The 27,482-nt window shown below is 41.1% G+C and overlaps 1 protein-coding gene across 1 annotated transcript; it reads left to right on the top strand.

Moving 5' to 3' along the window:
- The first annotated feature begins 225 nt into the window (after positions 1-225).
- LOC115106659 (C1q-related factor-like) lies at positions 226-20,630 on the top strand. The gene is made up of 3 exons (XM_029629602.2): positions 226-1,099; positions 9,346-10,373; positions 16,383-20,630. The coding sequence occupies exons 2-3, from the start codon at positions 9,753-9,755 to the stop codon at positions 16,560-16,562; spliced, it is 801 nt and encodes a 266-aa protein (XP_029485462.1). The 5' UTR covers positions 226-1,099; positions 9,346-9,752; the 3' UTR covers positions 16,563-20,630.
- Positions 20,631-27,482: the final 6,852 nt, after the last annotated feature.

Raw genomic sequence — 27,482 nt, 5'->3', positions numbered from 1 at the left:
TGAGGGAGTTTGTTCCACCATTGGGGGGCCAGAGCAGCGAACAGTTTTGACTGGGCTGAGCGGGAACTGTACTTCCTCAGTGGTAGGGAGGCGAGCAGGCCAGAGGTGGATGAACGCAGTGCCCTTGTTTGGGTGTAGGGCCTGATCAGAGCCTGGAGGTACTGAGGTGCCGTTCCCCTCACAGCTCCGTAGGCAAGCACCATGGTCTTGTAGCGGATGCGAGCTTCAACTGGAAGCCAGTGGAGAGAGCGGAGGAGCGGGGTGACGTGAGAGAACTTGGGAAGGTTGAACACCAGATTAGGACCTGCGCCGCTTCCTGTGTGAGGCAGGGTCGTACTCTGCGGATGTTGTAGAGCATGAACCTACAGGAACGGGCCACCGCCTTGATGTTAGTTGAGAACGACAGGGTGTTTTCCAGGATCACGCCAAGGTTCTTAGCGCTCTGGGAGGAGGACACAGTGGAGTTGTCAACCGTGATGGCGAGATCATTACTCATCTTATATGTATATACTGTACTCTATACCATCTACTGCATCTTGCCATCTTTATGTAATAGATGTATCACTAGCCACTTTAAACAGTGCCACTTTTATATGTTTACATACCCTACATTACTCATCTCATATGCATATACTGTACTCGATACCATCTACTGCATCTTGCCTATGCCGTTCTGTACCATCACTCATTCATATATTTTTATGTACATATTCTTCATCCCTTTACACTTGTGTGTATAAGGTAGTTGTTGTGAAAATGTTAGGTTAGATTACTCGTTGGTTATTACTGCATTGTCGGAACTAGAAGCACAAGCATTTCGCTATACTCGCATTAACATCTGCTAACCATGTGTATGTGACAAATAAAATGTGACTTGATTTGAATTGTACATTGAGAACTTGGGCCTCTTTCTAGAGCTACAACCTGAAGATCACTGACGTCATCATGATTCAACCTTGTTTTTTTTTCAGAGTTCCCAGTTGTCTTGAAAGCACCATAAATCCAGAGAATGACAGACTTTGATTACAAAGTTTGACAACAAAATTTGCCCACGAAGGACCGCCGCACCACCTTCCTGTTCAAGTGAGCACAGCACAAGGTGAGTCCAAAAATGTCTTGTATGCTGCTGCATAAATTATGTAAAATGCCAGGGAGATATGTCTACTATATCTAAAAAAGTAATACTAAGTGTATGTTGTGTAGTAAGCTGTTAGTAGCCCATCAGTGGAGGCTCCTCAGAGAAAGAAAGGGAGGACCATACTCCTCAGTGAATTTCATAAAAATATAAATTGTAAAACATTTAAAAAGTTATCCTTTGTAGATAAAACTATACTGATTAAAATATATTATTTGGCAAAGGTCTACAGTAGCCTCAACAGCACTCTGTAGGGTAGCACAATGCTGTAGCCGGAGGACAGCTAGCTTCCGTCCTTCTCTGGGTACACTGACTTCAATACAAAACCTAGGAGGCTCATTGTTCTCACCCCTTCCATAGACTTACTCAGTAATTATGACAACTTCCGCAGGACATCCTCCACCCAATCAAAGATACAGATAGCTAGCACTGCAGTGCATAAAATGTGGTGAGTGGTGTCTCTCAAAGAGAGAGAAAGACAATAGTTGAACAGTTTTGAACAAATACATTTTTTCCAAAATGTAGGAGAAGCAAGAGAGAAATAGAGAGAGAGGTTGTAATTTTTTTCACTGTCACTTACTTAGCTAGCAAATGCAGCTAGCTAGTTTAGCCTACTGAAACACCCTGCTGAAACAGAGGGATGCTATGTTAGCTAGCTGACTATGACTTTCCAACACAACACTGGAACTCTTCCAAGTCAAGTCAAGTTTTGGTATTACTAATTTATTGCCACCGGAACCCGCCGGTGTAACTGTTAACTGACTGTACACTAATGTTACTGCATGACTGTTGCGGGTCTACTAGTTCTATTAGCTATGCTGACTATGACGTTACTTTAGCTAATATGATGACAGTGATGTAGGCTGTTTGTAGAGGTTTGGCATGGAGCGTGTTTTCCACAAACTTCATATGCAGCAGATTTGTTGTGCATTGAAGTCCACCAGCAAAGGAGAGAGAAGGAATACAACTTGGCTGTTATGAGAGTGAACTCTGTTAACGTGTGATCAGGGGTATATTCATTCTGCCGACTCTGTTGAAAAACATGTTTTAAACGGAAGCAAACAGAATAAAACGGGGATAAACATACCTGAATTTGTCCAATAGAAACTCTCTGTATTGAATGTCACTGTCTGTCACCTCAAATTTGTCTCTTGACCTGTGTGCATCTATGTTGTAAACTTTCATTAATAGGCTAGGTTGTAGCAACCTCATGATGAGTATAGGGAAAATTTGAGTATCATGTAGTAGCCTAAACCTTTCGCTGTAACATTGAACTGGGTGAATGGAATATGAATGAGAGTCATCTAATACGCTGTAATAGAAATAAGGCCATGCTCATGAAAAAAATGGTAGCCCATGTGTCTCACCCTAATAATTTGGTATATTTTCCCCTGTTAATTTTGCCTACTGTTCTGACTTGGTGGTGCACATGTAGCCTATAACCTGTTTTAGAGAAATGTAATCATCAAATATTGTAAGAGCTTTCATTGTCTGCTTATATGCCCCCTTTATTTATCCTATGGTTCTGACTTGGTGTACAGGGAGAACACTGTAAGAACGACCCATGACCTGAATTCTGTCGCTGTACATTTCAAAAGGGCTGACAAATAGTTATATTGACTACGTCTGTCCTAGCTCGCTCATTGTCTTAATCGAAATGATGGATTGCCTCTTATCCACTTGTCGTCTTCTTATGCCATAGTTTATACATCTCAATTGTCAGTAGAAACCACATTTGTTTAAGCAAGTCAGCCATATCAGCTATGTTTTTTTCAAATGTAGAAATGCGGCTGAATGAACTGTTTCGCTGCCAGACAAGGCTCAGCTGATAGCCAGGTGTAGCAGTGGTAAGGGGTTGGGACTGCTGTTTGGACAGCTTTATGTAAGCCCTAACATGCTGACTAGACCGCACGTCCATTGCGAGTATGATGATTTTGTCCATCCACACCAGACGCGATAAGGACAGCTAGGTTGAAATATCAAAACAAACTCTGAACCAACTCTATTCATTTGGGGACAGGATGAAAAGCATTAAACATTTATGGCAATTTAGCTTGCTAGCTTGCTGTTGCTAGCTAATTTGTCCTGGGATATAAACATTGGGTTGTTATTTTACTTGAAATGCACAAGTTCCTCTTCTCCAATAATTAATCAACAGATAAAAGGGTAACCCAAGTTAGTTTCTAGTAATCTCTCCTCCTTCAGGCTTCTTCTTCTTCTTTGGACTCTATATGACGGTTGGCAACCAACTTTAAAGTGCATTACCACTACCAACTGGACTGGAGTGTGGACCTCAGTTCATCTTTTAATCACCCACATGGGTATATGCTTCTAAAAAACTATTTTGGAGATGTGAGAGGCGAGAGTTGCAATGCCTCCTGCCGAAGAGGCCTACGTGTGCACACATTGCCTCATGCTCATGGAACGAAAGATGCTATTTATGATACCATGCTTCTGACTCAATCCAATTTAGAAACATTGTTGTTGTTTTAAAAAACAGATTCGTTTTTCGTTTAATTTCAGAAAACCAAACTTATTAGAAAGATTCACAATCCATGGGTTTATGTTGAGAACGTACATGGTTGGAAGGCAATGCAATGTGGTCTGCTATTTCTGGAGAAGTGCTAATACGATATGTAAGATGGATCCGTGATGTTTATAAAACATTACATTTGGGAGCAGTATAATGGTGAGAGGACAATCCCCCTTTCTCTTTATGTTGGATTTTTGTACAGCTCCTGTGAAAATAAGTTGGCTTATACTTGTTAGGCTATAAGCCCATGCCGAGCAATTATGGTGCCTGTAACTGTATTTAGACATAACCTATTTAAAACAAGTTGTTTCATTTTTAATAGAATTTGATTAGAAATATACACTGTCTTTTTAGGCCTTATCAATAGCTTAGTGAATTGAATATTGCTTATTGACTACGTTTGGCAGGTCCATGTCCAGACTGCAATTTACAGTCTGCCAATAGCCCCTATATCAGTGCAAATGCTGTAGCCTATGTTTAACAATGTATTTCCATATTGAAGCAATGCAACTAGAACAATGTGTACTGCAAAGATATTCAACATATTTAGCAAATATGGGGCGGGCTATTTAACGAATTAGGCTATAAAGAACTAACATTCATTTTGGAGTTGATGACAATGCAATACATAAAAGACCATAAAAACACAAATTGAAGCTTCCACGTGTTTAGCCATGGAGCACGTTCTGATTGGCCAGTGAGGTGTCAAGCCTCAACACAAAACCCAGCCCTTTCGCACCACTGCCTGCTACTGTGCCCAGTTGTGAAAATAGCAACAATGTTTCTAGCCCACAATTTATTCAAGTAATCAAAAGTTTAGTATTTGGTTCCATATTCCTAGCACACAATAACTACATAAGCGGGTGTCTCTACAAACTCATTGGATACATTTCCAGTTTGTTTGGGTTGTGTTTTTCCCAATAGTAACGGAATGGTGAATGATGACTGGAGTAAGTTCTCTGACAACCTGTACAGGTGAGGAAATGGCACATAGGGTGTGTCTACAACTGGCTCTTTAATATTTATTTTTCTAAGTTTTATTATAAACTGGGTGGTTCGAGCACTGAATGCTGATTGGCTGACAGCCATGGTATATCAGACCATATACCACAGGTATGACAAAACATTTATTTTTACAGTTGGTACTGTAACCAGTTTATAATAGCAATAAGGCACCTCTGAGTTTGTGATATATGGCCAATATACCACAGCTAAGGGCTGTGTCCAGGCACTCTGCGTTGCGTCGTGCTTAAGAATATTCCTTACCCATGGTATATTGGCCATATACCACACCTCCTCTGGCCTTATTGTTTAATTATATTACTTTGGCTATAATCTAGGGATTTTTTTGCCAGTTCAACACACAAATTCCACTCACAAATGTTGTAAATCAAGGCAGTGAAGTAATAATGAAGTAATGAGGGAACTAGTGTTTTCCAGATAAAGTCTGCTTTTTGCATAAAATAATTTTTACATTGGTACATTTGTATTGTGAATTAGATTTTTTGTCATTACTACACATTTAAAAAATAATATACCACAGAACTAATAGTAAAATAGAAATACATTCTTCAAATAACACAACTGTATTAAATAACTCTTGTTTATCAATAAAATTATTCAGAATGATTGGATAGAATCCTTTACATTTCTATTTCTAAATGTATATGTTGTTTTACTCTTGTTTTATGTATCAGAAAACCCACAATGCAAAATACTCTACAGCCAAAAAGTCAGGTTCATCACAGGGTACATAAAGTACAATTAAGGTAAGTAGACAAACATCCCAAACAGCCAGTCACTGTTAGTGCATGAAGCAGGTTCAGTAGCTGAGGGTTGCCAGGTTTGGTCAGAAACCTAAAGCCTTTACAGACATACTTGGCTACCAGTACTGTTTGTGCATAGCACAGGTTCTGTGGCTTTGGGTTGCCAGGTATGAAACCAGAAAGGCAACACATACTTCGCTGGCTGTTGTTTAAAGGTGCACTATGTAACTTTTTAGGTAACCTGACTAAATTCACACAGAAATGTGAGTTATAGATCCATCATTCTCATTGAAAGAAAGTCTAAGAAGCAGTAGAGCTGTTCTAGTTGTGCTATTTCCATGCCTCCCATTCCTAAGTTTCATTTTTGAATCTTTTGCATTCGGTTTTGTATGCCAGCTTCAAAAAGTTACAAATACAATATGTTTGGTTATTCAAAAGATATTTCACAGCAGTTTAGAATGTAAAATGATTCTCTACGCTATACATTGCTTGTTTTGTCACATAAACTGAAATTAGACAAGCTATTGGAATTTTAGCAACCAGGAAATGGCGTATCCATTTCTGCGTATTGGACCTTTACTAGAATGTGGTATCTGGCAAGTGTGAGTTGATAGTACCATGTACTTCTAGGGCTGTGCTGTTAGACCTCTAACCCTGAGTCACTGTCGGTGGATTCAACTTCATGGACCAGGTCCTATGAAAGGAGAATGCATCCATTGTCTTGCGCAGGTGTCAACCTGTAGGCCTACTCTGTGCGCCTGTGAAACAGAGGACATGTATTTATTTGTTTATTTATAAAAAAGACACATAAATGAACTGTGTTGGACATGCATTATCTCTTGGGACACATTATGGTATCCACCTACCTCGCACTCTTAGTAATGGCTGAAGTATTTTTATTTATTTTGCAATACATATCATTCTTACCCGGGGAAAGATTGATTGACAAGGAGACATTTCATGTGTGCGTAGTAATTCTATTTACCTCTTCAGTCTGGATTAGCAGCTTGCTTTGTTTCCACACAGAATGAGCCCATTCAAGGTCTGAGGCGTTATCACATTATTATACATAATTTTGTACATGATTATGCATTATTACCATTAAAATATCAATTGCATACCTAAAAGGTGCCTCAGAATAAGTCCAGCAGTTACCATTTTATGCAAGAAGGGAAAAAAACCATCTCATTAAATTTGTCCCATAGACAAAGCTATACTGCATGCTCATCATGTTTAGCTAGGGCATCTTTTAAGGGGATGTCCTTAGCTCAGGGACTATGTTGTTCTTTGCCAACGGGAAAGAAGAATCCTCCTCTCTACTCCCCAACATTTCTGAGGCTATACTGTCGGGGGGCCATGACAGCATTATTGAGTCACCGTCCCATGGCTTTACTGTCTCTCTCTCTGTTGTGTCTCAAACACCCTCCGGTTGATGACACAATGCTCCTTGAGCCACAAAAAAACATTTCCATATCCCCTGTGCTCGTATGAGATACATCTGTGGTTGGGTGAGAAACATTTCATCACAGTAGAACTGACAATGTTGCCAATGGTAGACGGAATAATTCTGTCTAATGCCCATTCCAAATCGACCCCTTGCCCTTATATGCTTGGTGATATGCCAATATTTTGGGGCAAAATAAATGGTCTAACGTATCAGGAGGCAAGATATCAAACCTAAGACATTGATGTCCTCTTTTTGTCCTTAAGTTATATGCATGTCTGTGAGCAGTGATGCTTGTTTCTCTTCCAAGAACCTAGGTCAGGTTTGGGCATTTCACCTTACGGGAGCCCCTTTGGGTGCAGGCCTTTGCTCCAGCCAAGCAGTAACACACATTAATCTAGTATACTTTTGACCACTAGGGGGAGTCCTTGTCTAATGTAGCAATATAAACAACTGGTTTGAGAGCACATTTTGCCGAATTTAAACATCTATAAATTTAACCAAATTGTTACTGTAAAGGAATTTAGTCAACTAGGCCATAACACCGCCCTTTTCCTCCTTGACCTCTTTTGTTTATAAGATACATTTGAACATGTAATATCTTTGCGACACAAAACACATCACAGTTTCCTCTAAATGTTTTGTAATTTATTCATTAATAACAACACACACACACACACACGTACTCACAGACACACACCATTACAACCATTACAAACATGTCATAATGTCATGTTCCAATAGGAAAAACAGGAATCCTATGCCCCCACATTTATGAGGCTATACGTCGGAGGCCATGACAACATTATTGAGTAACTCTCCGCTGGCTTTGCTCTGTCTGACATCTCAAACACCCTCCAGATGGAATTGCTTCAATGTCTAATTAGCCTATATAGGGAGAAATAAGATAATACTAAATAAAAATGCCCATGTTTAAAAAAAACTTTAGACTAAACATTTTACATGAAGGACAGTGTTAATAATAAATGGCCAAGAAGCTAGACATGCTGTTTTAAGATCCCGTATGGAAGTCAATTGTTCACATCCAATTTAGGCTTTTTTAAATTTCTTATTTAATGAACACCACACAAATCCTTTGTTTTAGTCAAACAATATACTTTTGCTCGTGGGTGTGTGTGGAGGTGTACCCCTTTCTGTTCAACAAAGTTGTTTCTGGAAAATATTTCTATCCATTTACTCCTTTTGGCACAATAGCACCCCTATACTCTACTAAGGTCAAAGTTAAAGATACAGTAACTTATGTTAAGTTCTACAGATGTTGATCTAAATTTGATCACTCTGTTGTTGCTGAGAATTTTTCCTGCGCCGAAGGGAAATGCAAATGAGCTTCATGATTGACATTAATTCACTGAAAACCTGCACTAACACATGGTTTTATTAATTGTATTGCACTTTTCATGTAGCCTCATTTTGGCCAGCTAATAGCCTAACCACAGATCAAGACATGGTGGAGCGATTTCTTTATAGTGCATCTTTAATATTTACACAGATGCACTTCCTGCAGCCCCGGATTATATGAGTTTTACAACCCAGTATCACAGGTTATTGTGAAATAGACACAAATTGCTTCTTGGAAATTCGTGACAGGCACACAAAAAAAGTGTATTTCCTTGTGTGCAGTACACAATTTTGTATACAGTGCATTTCAATCACAGGTAAAGACATTAGGTTACAGAAACAATGGTGAATGGTGGTTGGTCGTAGAGGATGGGTGGGCATAAAACGGAAAGTCTAGTAACCCAAAGGTTGCGTGTTCCAATCTCATCAAGGACAACTTTAGCATTATAACTAATTAGCAACTTTGCAACAACTTACTACTTTTCACTACTTTGCAACTACTTCGCATGTTAGCTAACCCTTCTCTTAACCCTAACCTAACCTTAACTCTTTAGCATAACCTTAACCCCAACCCTTTAACTACTTAACTTGCATGTTACCCAACCTTAACCCCTAAACCTAACCCTAACCTTAACCCCTAACCCTAGTATTAGCCACCTAGCTAGCCTAGCTAATGTTAGCCACAACAAATTGGAATTTGTGTAATATACACAAATGTGTTATGAAGAAAGGAAATAGTTTAATACACATGAAATGCTTTGTGATAGAAACCGTGTAACACAGGTGTGTGTGCCTGTCACAAATTATTTTATAAGTAATTTGTGTCTATTTCACAATAATCTGTGATAGTGTGTTATAGTTTATATTTCAATGAAGCACAGTGACCCCAAGATATGTACAGACGAATAGGTGTTTTATTTGTTTGGATGAAAAATTTGTGTCTGTGTTTTTCAATCCTCTCACCTCAGGGAAGCCCCCAAAGCTGCTCAGTAAATAAGATTCTCTCTCTCTCTCGCTCTCTGTCTTTCACCCGCAGAGCTTCTCAGTAAAGTGACAGTTCAGCAACATAAAGAGGATTCTCATCTCTCTCTCTCTCTCTCTCTCCCAGGAACGAGGCCCCACCTCTTGTTTTCCCCCAACCCTGAGTCATATACATTTGAGTCAGCGGTGAGTGTGAGTGCATTTTGCTCCTTCTCTTCCTCTTGCTTCCTCTTCTTTTTATATCTGTCTTCCTCTGCCTCTCTTTCTCCATCCTTCTCTCTCTTCTCCCTCTGATTTTGATCTCTGTCTACCCCTTCCCACAAATTTTTTCCTCTTCTCCCTCTGCTCCCTCACTCACGCGCTGTCTTGCGTCTCTACCGGGAATCCTAAGCGCATCCCTGGTCTCGCAGGTGGACAGCGGCCCACTACCCAGGAGCCACCATTCCCGCCCCGGAGAGCTCCACGCTGGCAGCGCAGCCCCTTCCGCGGCTCAGCATTGGGAGGAAGACCCTGGTGGCAGCCGCCGTGGGGGTCATGCTAGTCCTGGTGCTGGTGGTCCTCATCCCCGTGCTGGTCAGCTCAGTGGGCACAGACGACGCCAGCCACTTTGAGATGCTAGGCACCTGCCGCATGGTGTGCGATCCCTATCTGGACTCAGGGGGCACAGGGAAAGCTACCTCCACCACGGGCCTCCAGGCGGAAGCAGAGGCTGAGGAGCTGATTGACCACAGCATCGGCCCGCCAATGCCCACCTATGGTGGCCATGGTTCACAGGGAAAGCCCGGACGGCCTGGGAAACCCGGACCCCCAGGACCACCCGGAGAGCCCGGTCCGCCTGGGCCCAAAGGACCCCCAGGGGACAGAGGAGACGCTTTGAAGACGGGGATACTGGGTCTGGGGGGCCAAGGAGCCATCGCCACAGCCACCTACAGCACCACGCCACGGGTGGCTTTCTCTGCGGGACTCCGGAACCCCCAGGAGGGTTACGAGGTCCTGAAGTTTGACGATGTGGTCACCAACCTGGGGGATAACTACGATAGCTCGCTTGGCAAGTTCACGTGCAAGATCCCCGGCACCTACTTCTTCATCTACAATGTGCTGATGAGGGGAGGGGATGGCACCAGCATGTGGGCGGACCTGATGAAGAACGGTCTGGTGGGTGACACTGTCACACTTTAACTCTTTCTACTTGCCTTTTCCCTCTTTTCTCTCTGAAAATACAGTGGCACACATGATTCTTGTAACAATTACGAAAGTCAGTCATCCATGAAAGAGGCTAAAAAGGGCATCCATTTTCAATGACTTTTCAATAAACTGAAAAGGGGAAGCTATTTATTTAAGTATATGTTTTTCCACTTTTTAATGTTTTATTCAAATAACTTCCTTCATTGACTGACTTCTATTCAAATTGACCCTAACCCTGGTGTAGTGTGAAATCCAGAACCTGTTTTGGTAACATTCCATTCCCTGTAGACAATGTGTGTTTACCATGACAAGGAGTGACAAGGAGTGGAAGTATAACTCAAACAGACTGGTAGGTGTGAGGGTGTTAGACATTCGCTGTACTCCACGAGGGGCTGGTTACAGTAGGCACGATTAAAATGATGATTCATGTGGACATGCACATGAAATAATCACAAGTGTGCGCACACTCACACCCCATTTAAACCTTGCATAAAAAATGCGAGCTGTATGCACATTGGCATTCGCATAACAAGAAACACATGTTAATGCAAGGTCTATATGCGCACAATGCGCGTGTTCAAAATGTAAACAGATTTGCCTAACCACCTCCAGAGAGGGATTAGCTCGCATTGTGTTCCAGCTCCATGTAAATGCAATCAGGTCAGCCTGACCAAATTCAGTGGGAAACATGATCAGTCCTTCTCCTAAAAATATGCCCGCGTTATTTAAACTCTGCTTCAGTGTTCCACAAATTAAATATTTTTAAAAAAAAGTTTTAAAAAAAGGTGCGAGGGCAGAGCATACTATCGCAATCAAATAGTGTCAACATTTAACCACCTGCTTTAAAAAAAATGTATAAATGGCGGATCATTATTTATAGGCTACAGGACAGATGGCATATCATTTTTGTCTTAAAGTTCGTCTTCATCATCACTTCAGACTTTCTTCTTCAGTTAATTTCACACATTGTGTCTTCACATGATCCGGTAGGCTACATGTTATTTGAGATAGGCTATTTTGCTATATCTTTTAGAAACAGTGGGCCTACATACGGTAGACGAGGCCTACTGCAGATAATCTAGTCGCAAATTTAAAAAACAACATCTGATTATCAAAAGACAGGTGCACTCTGTGCGCTCTCCAGACTCTCCAAGTATTCGCCCTATCCAATAATACAATGCAATGATGAATTGTATTTTTGTTTTCAAGTGAGTACAAAACTCTAGTCTGTAAACTGCAGTGAATATGTCATTTGAATAACCGTGAGCCCTGCGTTTTGAAGGCAGTGGCGTACGTGGGTAAAATCACTAGGGGAGTCAAACCAGGAAAAATGCCATATTACAATCTACTGTATGTTGTGATGATGGCTTTGTTTGCTCTAGGCCTATAACCCGTTATAATTGCGTTCATACGCCACTGTAGCCATACATTGTTTAAAATACACATTTCCAGAAGACAATTGTTAGGCCGCATAGGCTAGCTAGCCCAAATCCACAAAACACATTTTGAATGTAACTGTTACATTACCTACAGAGCATGATCAAATTAAAGTTCATGTTAGTTGGTCAAAATGTCACTCTCGGTTTGCTGAACTTGTATAATAGGGCTATTCCTCACTCAAATGTTTCCCGAAGCAGCAAGATTACAATAATGGGGAATACAACCGCAATGCACTTCAACTTTGACATATTGTAAGCTAAAAAAAATAGGTAGAAGGCCCCATAATACTGATGTTAGCCTGATGTAACCATATACTATATAAAATAAAGCGAGTCCTACACTCTATCTATAACATATATAAGCGCCCATTAATGTATAGTGTACAGTTTACGCTCCGTTAGCCAGCACCGATACTAACCGTTTTGGGGTGTGCGCCAGCTCATGCTTCTCACTAACCTGTGGTAACCCTTAAAACGGTGCCAGCCCATACAGTTTCAGGACCACGAACTGTTACGCGAGTCATTGCAAAGAAAACGTAGTGGAGCCTTGCTATTTCAGCACCACCAGCTGTGCACTGCGCCTTGTATATCAACTAGCCCATTCACACTCATCAATATGCAACAAACTTGTGCAGAATTTATGCCAACAGTTTAGTCCACAATCGGTAAATAGTTATTGCAATCTTGCGCCAAAGATGGCAGAAAATATCAGCATGTTCTTTCCAAAATAAGATGATGCATTGAATGTAATGTATTTGAATCAATGTATTTGAATAATGACGGTCAAAGGGATGAAGGAAAATGCAAAACAGTTCACGTAAGAAAAATGTATAACGCTCCAATGACATCTAATGTAGCCTACACGTCATTTGTTTTATACAAATCTCGAGTTAATTTCTTAAATAATTGTGAAGGTGATTCCAATTGTATCATACAAAATGTAGGAACACCCGAACAATGTGTGGATACAGTGCTAAACTTAAAAACGTGTGGTTCTCAAGGTGAAGAGAAAATTATACCATATTATCAACTCGCTCAACAGTGAGCTCTGAAGAAGAAACAACGATACAATGTAGCCTTACAAAATTGCTCACAAAATTGCTCGCACCTTTCATGATCCCTATCGGAACAGCCATGATAAGATTACATTCCGAACATGGGCCTCGCATTTACTTGCAATTTAATGGGGGTCTCAGTGCCTAATATGATGAATTGAGATACATGAGTGTCGTGATCATAGGCTGGCAGTGGCACGGTCCGTTAATCACTAGAAGACGGTGGGAAATCGCGGTGGGAAATTGTGAAAGAGAGCGTGTGTATCTTCATGTACTGTAAAAATGGATTAGAGGGTGAAGTTGCCCCTAGACGCTGATCCTGGGTCAGTTGCATTTCTCCCATTCATGGTTAAAGTAATGATAGGGGAGGGGAAGCTGATCCCAGATCAGCTGATCCTAAACTTCACCCCAGAGCTGTAGGAACATGATTATCGTTGAATGATGCTTCCTGAGACATGTCAACAGGATATAAATATCTCAGTTCCACACACACACACACACACACACACACACACACACACACACACACACACACACACACACACACACACACACACACACACACACACACACACACACACACACACACACACACACACACACACTCTAATACAGCCCCTGGACATAGTTCAATTAAAACAGACCATAATCAATGATACATTGCCAGTGTGCATAACTGTTAAATTGTATATCAACCCGTTCAATGTGTAGGCTAGTAGATATTGAATATTGGCTTTTAGATTAGTGTTTTGTAGTTGTATTTTATTATGGACGTTTCCTGGCGCTCAGCAATATTAAGGCAATTTGCATACAATTAAATATTACACTTCACAACACATTATTACACACTATTGCAACATATCTACAACGCAAAATCTATATGTACGTGTGTGTAGTGCGCGTGTTAGCATGTGTTTGTGTATGTGTGTGTCTGCGCCTGTGTGTGTGTGTGTCTGCGCCTGTGTGTGTGTGTGTCTCTCCACAGTCCGCGCTGTTCCACATGGTGTAGTTTTTTTTAAAAATCAGATTTTACGGCTTGCATAAGTTACCCGATAATGTTCTGGTTTTATTGCTCTGAGTGCAGACATATCACAGACATATCACAGACATTGTAAATGTAACTGACACAGAGGGAAACCTTGACGGTGCAGTCCACCATAAGCTTTATAGGACACACTTTATATTATAGATTAGCATTACATTTGAGTAATTTAGCGGACGCTCATATCCAGAGCGATTTACAGGGAAAATGAGGGTTAAGTGCCTTGCTCAAGGGCACATATATATAGCTAGGCCAATAGTTCTTATGTAGTTGTCATACTTTTTTATTTAAACCTTTATTTAACTAGGCAAGTCAATTAAGAACAAATTCTTATTTACAATGACGGCCTACTCCAGCCAAGCCCAGACGACACAGGGCCAATTGTGCGCCGCCCTATGGGACTCCCAATCACAGCCGGCTGTAATACAGCCTGGATTCGAACCAGGTACTCTTACACTGAGATGCAGTGCCTTAGACCGCTGCGCCACTCTGGAGCCCATTTACAATATTATTATTATATTTTTTAATATAGCTAGGCCAATTCTTATGTAATTGTCATACTTTTACAATGTATCATTAATTGTGTATTTATATAATTATGTGTTACTGCTGTTGCCAGAGTCCTTATTATTCATTATTGTGAAGAACATAAATACATTGTAGTGGACAGAGACAGTGCAATTCCCCTTGCAGATCACAAACCTTGGTCTCCCAGCCCATAGGCAAACTTGCTAACCACTACTCCAATAGGTTTACTTCCTTTGGAAAATATTTTAAGGAGTTTTTTATATTACACAAACCTTATCGTAATACAGTACTATATATCACAGGGTTCATCAACTAGATTCAGCCATGGGCTGATTTTTTCTTGAGCGGTGGTCGATGGGCCAGAGCATAATTACAAATCATTTGTAGACTGCAAATTGACCTCAAGAAGCCCAAACAGATATAATATTTGACTAAATTATAATCATTTCAAGCCTCACGTCTCTATTATGTGTGTGAATACCTGGGAACAGATTTCCAAAATGAAAAGAAATTGGAGCTGACTTCCTGGTGTTTTTACAGTATTTTATGTCCAACCATATATCATTGTTTGCTCAGAAAACTTGAGGGGCCAAATAAAACCACCCGCGGGACAAATTCGGCTCGTGGGCCGCCAGTTGGGGAACCTTGCAGTAGATTATTTTGCCAAGTGTTTATATTCTTGATGACAAGGAGGGAAGGGTACAGCCATGTCATGTCACCAATCATCCATGTACTGACATCCGTCATCGTCCTGTCACTCTGACCAAGCCATCTCCCAGGAGCCTCCAGGGCTCATGATATTTTGCTTTTTACATCCTCGTTCAGCCAGCACTAATTACAACCCCATGCTTTTGTTTTGTTCCTCGCTCTGAAACAGGCAGCAAGACAGTCTCCCCCGGAGGGCTAGTTAGATTAGACAGTGCAAAACAGTCCAGAGAAGTTAGCTTGCCTAGGCTACAGTGTGGCAGATCTTAGCGCACTCCAACCTGGCAACACCAACTCTTAGCTAATAGGTTTTTTTAAAACTATTTGTATGTTCTTCAGTGTTGGAAAAGCGCCTTGAAGTCACACAAGTGTCACTTTTATTCCGACGTCGACTCAGAATGTGTGAAAGCAGTTCAAGACACTTTGCTCCAGATTTAGCGCAGTTGTAATTAAAAGGTCCAATGCAGACATTTCTATCTCAATATTAGGTCATTTCTGGGTAACAATTAAGTACCTTGTGATTGGTCCCCAAAAAATATATTCTTAGCAAAGAGCAATATCTCCAAGGCTGCTTTTGAAACTCTCTCGAAAGCACCGGACACTGATTTTCTGTGTTCAACCTTGAAATATCGGAGGTCTGACTGTAAATCTGGGGTAATAGTAGAGAAAATAGGGCACATTTTTCCAATTGAGTCATAGGCCTTATTCGCGGTGGATAAAAACAAGGGATTTGCCGTGGGGGACGGTTTTACACAGACATCTTGATGACTTGACTTCTTATTCAATCAGTCCAGCCCTTCCCCAAAACTATCTAGTAGTCCTTGCGAAAGACATTCATAGGTGTGGCGTTGGTCGACGTGCTTCAGTCAGTTAACCACTTTTCACTGGATGTGCTTCACTGGAAAACCAATGCCACCATTGTTTTTGCCGTTTCTAATTAGTTGTTTGTTGTTGGTAAATGGTGTTTGAATTACATGCACGTCATTGTTATTCGTTTTTGGCAATGGATACCTTTTACTCCTGTAAAGTACAGCAAAACTAAATACACCCAGGACTTCTTTTGTGCAATTCAATGTGATCTGTTTTAATGTCATTGTTAAAATCTTGCTTTCTCTCTCTCCTAATCTCTCACTCTCTCTCCTACTCTCTCCTTCCTTCACTCACTCTCTTTCTTTCCCCCTCTCTTACACATGTGCTGTATCTTTTTCAGGTCAGGGCCAGTGCCATAGCCCAAGACCAGGACCAGAGTTATGACTACGCCAGCAACAGTGTCATCCTTCATTTGGATGCCGGGGATGCGGTCTTCATCAAACTGGACGGGGGCAAGGCCCACGGGGGCAACAGCAACAAATACAGCACCTTCTCAGGGTTCATCCTCTATGCTGACTGATTAGGGGGTCGTAGGTCATGGTTTACAGGGCATTCACTTCCTGTCTTTCACTCCTCGTTCTCATTCATTCTCCATATTAAGCTCCATTTTTTTTAATGGGTTGCCTATTATCATTGTGAAGATGCAGGGAGGTCTATCAACAATAGTGGTTCACTTATGGTTGTTCTTTCAGTTATGACGCTGATGTAAGGGTGACATTTTGACAGTGCAGAAAAGCAGCGCTGTTGTCAACCTAAACCTGCATCACTTCAAATGTACGTCTGGAATTCAATGGTTACGTGACTGTATTGTGTATCAATAACCTCCATCGTTCAGACCTGGATTCAAATAGTACTGTTTTCCTTCAAAAACTTGAGCTCCCCTGGCACAGTGGAATGAATTGAATCTTGAATTGAATCTTAAAAGTGCATCTGTCACTAAAGACAGTCTCAATCAAATGCTCAAAGTTTTTCAAAAGATACTAATATTAATTAAACCCCTGGTCTGGTATTGTTACATGGTAAACCCACATTAAAGGGATAGTTCAACCAAATTACAAAATAGATATGTTTTTCCTTTCCCTGTAAGCAGTCTTTGGAGACAGCAATCCATGCTTTGGTTTTGTTTACCAGGCTGCGGTCACCAATTGCTACCTTTAGTATTTTTGTCCAAAAACCATTTCAGATTAATGTCACTCCAATGTCTGCCAAATTAGCATGTTTTACACTTCATACCCAAATCAACGACTGTTTACAGGGTAAGGAAGTCACGTTTATATTTTGGCTGAATTATGCTACTAGCTTACAAGTATTGGTAAAAACAAATAGTATTTTTTGACACTAGCATTGCTTTTTCACGTTGTCAAAATTGAGGTCCATTGGGTCTCTTTATGTTAGAGCGATTTTGGAATTAAGACACATGTCATTAAACCGACCGAGTTTTTTAACCCAGTGTTGTCTGATGAATAAGAGATCTTGTAATATTACCCAGTACATTTTTAAATATTATTCATTTATTTCTATGTAAATAAATATCAATGTGCAAACACCATTGGAGCCAGGGTTCGGGTCAATTCAAATTGAAGGCATTCAATACAGAAACTAAACTGAAATTCCCATTCAATAATTGAAAAAAGGGCCTCTATTTTTACTGAATTCTCAATAAACTAAAAAGTAGAAGCTATTTATTCCATAAGTGGTTAAGTTTTAGAATTGTTTATTCAAATCACTTCCTGAATTGAGTGCCTTCAATTCGAATTGACTCCAACACTGATTGGAGCAGTGCCTGTACTGCACTTATAACCCTGTGTGTATATAAATACAATTATAGTGTACATAGACTGACCAGGCGAATCCAGGTGAAAGTTCTGATCCCTTATTGATGTCACCTGTTAAATCCACTTCAGTCAATGTAGATGAAAGAGAGGAGACAGGTTAAAGAAGGATGTTTACGTCTCGAGAGCATTGAGACATGGATTGTCTATATGTGCCATTCAGAGGGTGAATGGGCAAGACAAAATATTTAAGTGCCTTTGAACGGGGTATGGTAGTAGTTTCCAGAATCACTGGTTTGAGTGTCAAGAACTGCAACGCTGCTGGGTTTTTCACGCTCATCAGTTTCTCATGTGTATCAAGAATGGTCCACCACCCAAAGGACATCCAGCCAACTTGATACAACTGTGGAAAGCATTGGAGTCAACATTGGCCAGCATCACTGTAGAATGCATTCGACACCACTGCCCCAACGAATTGAGGCTGTTCTGAGGGCAAAAGGGGATGCAACTCAATATTAGGAAGGTGTTCCTAATGGTTTGTACACTCAGTGTATGCAATATACACTGGGGTCCATAATTATTGACACCCTTGATAAAAAAAATGAGCAAAAAAGACTAAAATAAATCATACAAATACTGAGCTATATTGTATGCCAAAAAAAGTGGACAATTATATTATTTTATACAATTGCTCAGAGAACGAGACTTTGTTTAACAAGTAATATTTAAAAAATCTCTAAAAGATAGGCGTAACATTTTTTTGACTCCCCTGTTTTCAATACTCTTCAAAACTCAATAGACTTGTGAGGATAACGACACTGAGCCTTTTTCTGAAATGTCTGGAGACTGAGATGGCAAATGTAAAATGTTGATTTTGTGTACATTTGAATGATTTATTTGTGAAATTTGATTAGTGTTTCAGTTTATTGTCTTGCTGGATGATCCACTTGTGGCCTAGTGTCAGCCTCCTGGCAGATGCAAACAGGGTTTTGACTAAAATGTCCTGGTACTTGGTAAAGTCAAAGATTGCTTTTACATTGACAAAATATTCTAGTGACCACTCAAACAATGGAAATACGTGTCCTCAAAGATGGAAGGCAGGCGGTAGGAGGCGTGCTCAGGTGGGACCATTCTAGCCAATGACAGGGCAGATATGAGTGTGAATACCAGGCCATTGAGATAGATAGAGGACTCATCTTTGTATCTGTGCCATTATAGCATCTGTGACAGCAGAGGCTTTCTTCTTCATTGGCCGCTTGCTCACTCATAGGAATCCCCACCCAGTTGACTACTTTAAAATGGTGAAAGCCCTCAATGGCAATGTTCATGCTAAAACAGGTTATATCCATGATGAGTCCTCTATCTATCTATATGACAACAGGCACAACTTCGATTTTAAAGTCGTATTTGGGTAAGTTGCCGAAATGCCACGTCCACTTATATTTTGTGCATTCGTAAACAACCTAACCATTACTTAATTTCTACTTGTTCAAATAAGCCTCACTTAGGAAATTGACCTTCGCATTGACCTTCGCCTCTTCCTCTCTGGTAAAGTTCATGATGCCTTTGACCTTAACAAGGGCCTTAGGAACAGTAACAGCTAAATATCCCCATAAAATCAAAGATCCAGCACCATATTTTATTTTTTGTAGGCATGAGGTACTTTTCTGCATATGCTTCTGTTTGTAGACGCCAAACCCACCACTTGTGTGCGTGGCCAAAAAGCTATTTTTAAGCAAAATCTCTGAGCAATTGTATTAGTATGAAATAATATTATTGTCCTTTTTTTGCACACAATATAGCTCAGTAGTTGTATTATTCACTTTACCCTGTGTTCTTTCCCATATTTTTATCAAAGGTGTCAATAACGATGGACCCCACTATAATTGACATACACTGTGTTCAAAACATTAGGAATACCTTCCTAATATTTTGTCACAACCCCCTTTCCTCTTAGAACAGCTTCAATTTGTCGGGGCGTGGACTTTACATGGCGTCAAGGGTTCCACAGGGATGCTGGCCCATGTTGACTCTAATGCTTCCCACAGTTGTATCAAGTTGGCTGGATGTTCCTTGGGTGGTGGAACATTCTACCATTCTTGATACACACAGCAAATTGTTGAGTGTGAAAAACCCAGCAGCGTTGCAGTTCTTGACACACTCAAAGCGGTGCACCTGGCATCTACTACCATAGGCACTTAAATCTTTTGTCTTGCCCATTCATCCTCTGAATGGCATACATACACAATCCATCTCTCAATTGTCTCAAGGCTTAAAAATCATTCTTTAAACTGTCTCCTCCCCTTCATCTACAATGATTGAAGTAGATTTAACAAGTGACATCAATAAGGGAACATAGCTTTCACCTGGTTAGTCTATGTCATGGAAATGTAATGTTTTGTACACTCAGTGTATATAAATATCCTTATTACATGATTCACCTGTTCTCAGATCTGTTTGTGGTATCATGCCAACTCCTTGTTGAAAAGGAGTGAAAAGGAGAGGCATGATAGTACAAATAGACTGGTACCCAGGCTAATAAATGATGCAGCCATTTAAGATATTGATGTAAAATGTCACAAGTGAGTGGTACTTGCATTTTGATGTTCACCACATCCATCTACCAAAAGCCATTGATTCTGATAGTGCATGCATATTTTGTTTTCTAGTCAATGTTATCCGTTTCAACCAATGAAAGTTAGCTAAGATGCAATTGATGGCAGGGAATGGAAGGGATTTTTGTGTGCTTTTTCTATTTCATGCTTTAATCGTTCATGACTTTTGGTAATAAATGGGATTTTTTGCTTCTCCTCTCACGTCCCCTGGTTAATGTCACTCCTTTTATTCACGCTCCTCCTCCTTTTTTATCTATCAGAAATTGGTCCGTCCGATCAGCTTCGCACTTCCAAGGACCCATGCAGACCTCGGCTGTTGGCATTCTCACACTCTAGAAGGTGAAGGATGAGATTGAGTCATATCAAAACAGCACAGCGAGACTCTGATCAAAAGAGAGATAAAGTGAGAGAGAAAGCGAGGGGAGCTCACAGCTGTGTTAAATGCCAAACAACTAAAGACATAATTGCCTATCACAATCAAAGGGAAGCTATCGTTCCTTTCCTAATGGGTGAGGAAGATACGTGTTGAGTTGCCGGGAGGCACAGTGGGGAAGAAGAGGGAGGGACGGGTGTTGTTTGAGCAAAAATCCCGGCAGAGATCAGATCAGGCCTGGTGGAGTGGGAAATTAGGTTCCACAATAACAAAACCAAGCGCATACAAATGGCTTATTTTCATATGCCATTTAGTGGACGCTTTTATGAAAGACGACTTACAGCAGTGCGTGTAAACATTTTCGCATTGCGTGGCCCCAGCGGGATTCGAACCGGTCTCTGATGTTGCAAGCGCCATGTACAACCAACTAAGCCACACAGGACGACACTGTATGTTGTTAAGACACCATACCTGTTAACCGGACAAATCCTTTGCGTGAGGAGTTTGCTTTGGTGTAATATTTTTATGTTTGAAATATGATTATCTTGCTGGTGGCTACCAAAACACGACAATGAAAAACATTAATCCTGCATGAATCATAAGACAGTCAATTAAATATAACTGACCTAATTGTAATTTTATATCAAGATTTAGAATTCAAATGTAAAATTGAATACACTGTTCAAGCAGCATGGTTTATGATAGACATGAAAGTGATAAATATTAAATTATAGTTGGCTTGAAAATTTTATTCTTGAAAGGTCAAGAATTGTTGTGAAAAGCACACATACATCTACATTAAAATTCAACATCACTATTCACTATTCTTGGAAAGCGGGTGGCCTATTAGCATACCATGCTCGTGCTTCAGCTCTCTCTGTGTCTACCCAACTGCAGTACGCTCAGAAATTCCGAGAGCTTCCGAGGCCTCCAGGTTCAAAGCTTCAGCTTCTCTTTAGAGTCTCAGAGACAGCAGAAATCCTCTGGACACAATTAGAACTGAGGGTCCTTTTCCAATGCAGAGGTCACTTATCCCGGGGGGCGAGGGCATGTGAGCACATCGTCAAATTAGTGACTTCATGTCACCATGTCAAAGGCAAAAGCCCCTCCGTCTTCTGAGAGAACTAGCTTCTGTTCTAAAAAAACACGCTGAACTGAACATCAGCGGCAAGTGGCAACATCTGTACTTTCTAAAACTCTTTTAACTTTCACAACTTCCACTGCGCTAAATTGTGAGCCGTGATTGGAAAGAAGCTAAGTCGGAAGTCCGGCTAGGCTTAGAAGCCAATCTTGTCAAGATTTAACATCGAGTTGTCTTTACGCTGTAAAAATGCCCGCAGAACAAAGCTCGTACAATGTCGCATTTTACCTTATGATGTTGTGCAGACATTGACTCAGCGAACATAGCTTTATTGCTATGGCTAATAGACAACAGCCGGACTCCTTGAAATACTGACCATACAGTACAGTGGCTTACTAGGAGGCAGTCAATAGCACAACGATATCCCCCGAGGATCACACCATGGTCAATCATTTAACCATCAGACTGCAGTGGCAATGTATATCCCAACTCATTAGCAAGGTCACAAATAACCCTAGTTAGCAATGCAATGCTAACTACTATCTTCTCGCTACCATGCCTTAGGCTTAGAACGTTCATCCCCCCTTCCCAAGTCTGACTAATGTTGTCTAGAGGCATATGAAGAAAAGGCAGACAATGTTATCTCTCTTGTCGGGCACCATCTTTAATTCCAGACTCCGGTGATTGTGTTTGAGTGCACAGGGGAAAAACAGCTTCCTCTTAGCTGGGTTTTGACAGTGGCTAAACCTACCCAGCACGAAGATATTCGGCTAAATGTTCAAGGGATCCATTCTCAAACTCCTGAACTATTTAAATATAGGAAATCCCCTTGTAGGCAAATAAATGGAAATCATAATTTGCACACTCACTCCTTGCCTGTGTGTGGAAGTGCATGGGGCTAACATTTGCAGCTACCAAATGTTGAGGCTTGGCAACTGGTGAGGCTTGGGTCTTATCAGGATAGCACTGTGTGTGAGGTGTAAGTAGAGCTCAGTTTCCCAGTATAGGCTTAGTGAGAGCTGTTCTACTCAAAGGTCTGATGCTATGTCAATGGCGCCTTTATATGTTATCTTCAGCATGCAGCATCATATCTTCAGCATACAGCAACGTATCCATCCCATCAGGCAAGAGAGAAAGATCACAAATCACGGTTACATGTTTTGACTGTCTCTTACTTTTAAATCACATGCTCACTCTCCCTCTTAGTCACACACACATACAGCATACCCCATCCCTTTTTCTTCTCTCACACTCTCTCGCTAGCCGTCTTTCCACCTGATCAATGCGCTCATTTAGTTTTTGAGTCAGTGAATATAACATACCTTCGACATGCATGATTTCCCCGGGAGGTCGGTGTGTCAGTGACTCAACCCTAACAGGCTTTTCCCACAGCCCTGACCCATCCCGGGCTAATGAGCAAAGGACAGTTTGAGTCATCGGGTGGGACAGGCTGTCATGTTGGCTGTCTCCTCACCCCCGCAACAGTCATGTGTTGTGTCTATGGGCTGTCAAAGGACTTCTGAGCAATATTCTTTCGCCCCTGCAAACCCACTGTCCTCGGGCTGACATTAGAACTTTTGAACGCACATGGGGTTTAATTTGTTACCATGGTGAATTTAGTATCTGTAATAAGAGTACAAAAAAAACCTGAAGTAAAGAGAAACTATTTACACTAGTACGCTGGATTATTGTAGTATAATGAGCATGGGTTGGGAATTGAAATCTCTATGAATTTCAAGAGGTTTGGAGTGAATGTGTTGGTATAGTTCAATGAACAGACCATTATCAGCGCCTATAAGTGACCCTCTAGGTATCAGACAGTAAATCAAATCAAATCAAATTGTGTTGGTCACATATACATGTTCAGCAGATGTTAATGTGAGTGTAGCTAAATGCTAGTTCTGACATTGTAACTATCTAACAAGTCATCTATCAATTACACAATTACCTAATACACACAAATCTAAGTAAAAGAATGGAATAATCATATATAGATATAAATATATGGATGAGTAATGACCGAGTGGCATAGGCAAGATGCAATAGATGGTATAAAATGAGTGTACAAACAGTTGAAGTCAGAAGTTTACATACACTTAGGTTGCAGTCATCAACCACTCCACAAATTTCTTGTTAACAAACTATAGTTTTGGCAAGTCGGTTAGGAAATCTACTTCGTGCATGACAGAAGTAATTTTTTCCAACAACTGTTTACAGACAGATTATTTCACTTACAATTCACTGTATCACAATTCCAGTGGGTCAGAAGTTTACATACACCAAGTTAACTGTGCCTTTAAACATCTTGGAAAATTCCAGAAAATTATGTCATGGCTTTAGAAGCTTCTGATAGGCTAATTGACATAATTTGAGTCATTTGGAGGTGTACCTGTGGATATATTTTAAGTCCTACCTACAAACTCAGTGCCTCTTTTCTTGGGAATCATGGGAAAATCAAAAGAAATAAGCCAAGAAAAAAATTGTAGACCTCCACAATTCTGGTTCATCCTTGGGAGCAATTTCCAAACGTCTGAAGGTACCACGTTCATCTGTAAAAACAATAGTACACAAGTATAAACACTATGGGACCACGCAGTCATCATACCGCTCAGGAAGGAGACGCGTTCTGTCTCCTAGAGTTGAACGTACTTTGGTGCGAAAAGTGCAAATCAATCCCAGAACCACAGCAATGGACCCTGTGAAGATTCTGCAGGAAACAGGTACAAAAGTATCTATATCCACAGTCAAACGAGTCCTATATCAACCTAAAAGGCTGCTCAGCAAGGAAGAAGCCACTGCTCCAAAACCGCCATAAAAAAAGCCAGACTAAGGTTTGCAACTGCACATGGGGACAAAGATCGTACTTTTTGGAGAAATGTCTTCTGGTCTGATGAAACAAAAATAGAACTGTTTGGCCATAATGATGTTTGGAGGAAAAAGGAGGACGCTTGCAAGCCGAAGAACACCATCCCAACCCCGAAGCACGGGTTTGGCAGCATCATGTTGTGGGGGTGCTTTTCTACAGGAGGGACTGGTGCACTTCACAAAATAGATGGCATCATGAGGACAGAACTTCTTAAACTTCTGACCCACTGGAAATGTGATGAAAGAAATAAAAGCTGAAATAAATCCGTCTCTCTACTATTATTCTGACATTTCACATTCTTAAAATAAAGTAGTGATCCTAACTGACCTAAGACAGGGAATTTTACTAGGATTAAATGGCAGGAATTGTGAAAAACTGAGTGTAAGGTGTATGTAAACTTCCGACTTCAACTGTACATATGAGATGAGTAATGCAAGATTTGTAAACATTATTAAAGTGGCATTATTAAAAGTGACTAGTGATCCATGTATTAAAGTGGCCATTAATTTCATGTCTGTATGAAGGCAGCAGCCTCACTGTGATAGTGGTGGCTGTTTAACAGTCTGATGGCCTTGAGACTGAAAAATAGCTTCTGACTCTCGGTCTCAGCTTTGACGCACCTGTACTGACCTCGCCTCCTGGATGGTAGCAGGGTGGACAGGCAGTGGCTCGGGTGGTTGTTGTCCTTGATGATCTTTTTGGCCTTCCTGTGACATCGGGTGCTGTAGGTGTCCTGGAGGACAGGTAATTTGTCCCCGGTGATGCATTGTACAGCCCGCACCACCCTCTGGAAAGCCCTGTGGTTATGGGTGGTCCAGTTGCTGGATCAGGCAGTGATACAACCCGACAGGATGCTCTCAATTGTGCATCTGTAAAAGTTTGTGAGGGTTTTAGGTGACAAGACACATTTCTTCAGCCTCCTGAGGTTGAAGAGGCACTGGTGCGCCTTCTTCACCATAATGTCTGGGTGGGTGGGCCATTTCAGATTGTCTGTGATGTTTATGCCCGAGGAACTTAAAACTTTCCACCTTCTCCACTGCTGTCCTGTCGATGTGGATAGGGGGGTGCCCCCTCTGCTGTTTCCTGAAGTCCACAATCATCTCCTTTGTTTTGTTGACATTGAGTGAGAGGTTGTTTTCCTGACGCCACACTCTGAGTTTGTTCGTATAAGTGCATACTAAATACCCCATATGAAATACAAGAAACATAGTATGGTTGGTGCTTGAGATGGTCGTATTTGTAACAAATAAAAAACAAAGTACTATATTGCATTCAAAGTGTTTGTATTTCTCTCTCTTTGACAACAGTGGGTGGCAGAGACAGATAGGAAATCACTCGGACAAGAGATTCCAAAATGTCGCCACACTTTGGTGGAGCCTGAGGCTAATCTCTAAATGAAAACAACAAGACACCGTAAACTCTCTATCCCCTGCCAAGAAACAATTATCTGCTATCTTCCCCTCTATAAATCACACAAAAAAGTGTGTGTGAATTGTGTGTGTACATGCATGCATTTGTGTGTGCGTGCGTGTGCATGTTCTGCACATGTATACATTGTTTGTGTGTGTGCACTGTGTGTAGTTGCACATATATGCACTATGCATGGGTTCTAGTCAAATAAACTTGTCACTTGGTGGGAAAGTTACTGAATTTGAATTATAAAGGGAGCTCAATTCCACCCTGCTCTGCCTGAGGAGTTGATACTTTGGCGTCCAGATTCCCGATATAGAGACCTCATCTCAAAAACCCCACCAGTTCTACATCAGGTCCTTGTCTGTCTTTCAGAGGACTGACAAAGGGACACTTGGAATCTCCCCTAAACAGCTGGCTGACCAGACCAGTAAGTACAGTGGCCTGTGGACTGACAGCTGAAAACCACTATTCAAAATAGACTGTGCTTCATTCCTCTACTGTTGCCGATGGACCGGACAGCTCAGAGGTGATTTCTGGTACAGCCTGTGTGTGTATGTGTGTGCGTGCGTGTCTGCGTATGAGTGAGTGTGTGTCTGATTGTCAGTACCAAGTGTGTCTGTGTGCTTGTCTGCATGTGTGTGTGTGTATCTGCACGTGCAAATATGTGCGTGTCTGACTTAATTTGTTTTTGTGTGTGTGTGTTTGTGTGTGACTGTGGGTCCCCGGTGGCTCACTGCCCTTTAGCCCCTTCACTTTGCATTAATCTGCAGTCACTTGATAAAAGAGGAGCGTCGGCCAGCAGCGATGTACGAAGGAATTCAAGTAGCCAGTACACTCAGGCCACCCCAAGTCCCCTGATAGAGGAGAGACCCAGTGCAGTGCAAGGGTGACACACAGACACACAATTGCTATGCACTACACACACATGTACTTGGTATACACACACAAAATTGGTACCCACCACACACATTACCCACGACACACAGCACCAGACACATGTGGATGATGTCATTCCCTGCCGCCCTCCCACTAGCCTGACTGCTGCCAACACACAAACAGACAAGGCCCAGCCAGGAAGCAAGATCATACCAATGGAGGTCTCCCCTCTCAAGGCTGTGAACAATAAATGTCGGCAAGTTAGTCATCCTCATTGCATCCCGAAATGAAATAATTAGGTTCTTCAAGTCTGTGAGGTGCCGTTAAATTTTTAAAGTCATTTGAAAGTAAATCGGTCAAAGAAAGATTTTGTGTTTACTCGGCCCACCCAATAACTGCAACATTAACTTTATTATAACTATCTTTATGGGACTATTGTTATAG

This window comes from Oncorhynchus nerka, linkage group LG23 (genome assembly GCF_034236695.1).
Source record: "Oncorhynchus nerka isolate Pitt River linkage group LG23, Oner_Uvic_2.0, whole genome shotgun sequence".
NCBI lineage: Eukaryota > Metazoa > Chordata > Actinopteri > Salmoniformes > Salmonidae > Oncorhynchus > Oncorhynchus nerka.
Note: the sequence above shows the minus strand (reverse complement) of the source record. Positions and strands in the feature narration are given on the sequence as shown.

Coding starts and splice junctions, on each gene's coding strand:
- LOC115106659 (XM_029629602.2), top strand. CDS start 9,753: ATGCTAGTCCTGGTGCTGGTGGTCCTCATCCCCGTGCTGGTCAGCTCA. Junction 10,374..16,382: donor ACCTGATGAAGAACGGTCTG/GTGGGTGACACT, acceptor TATCTTTTTCAG/GTCAGGGCCAGTGCCATAGC.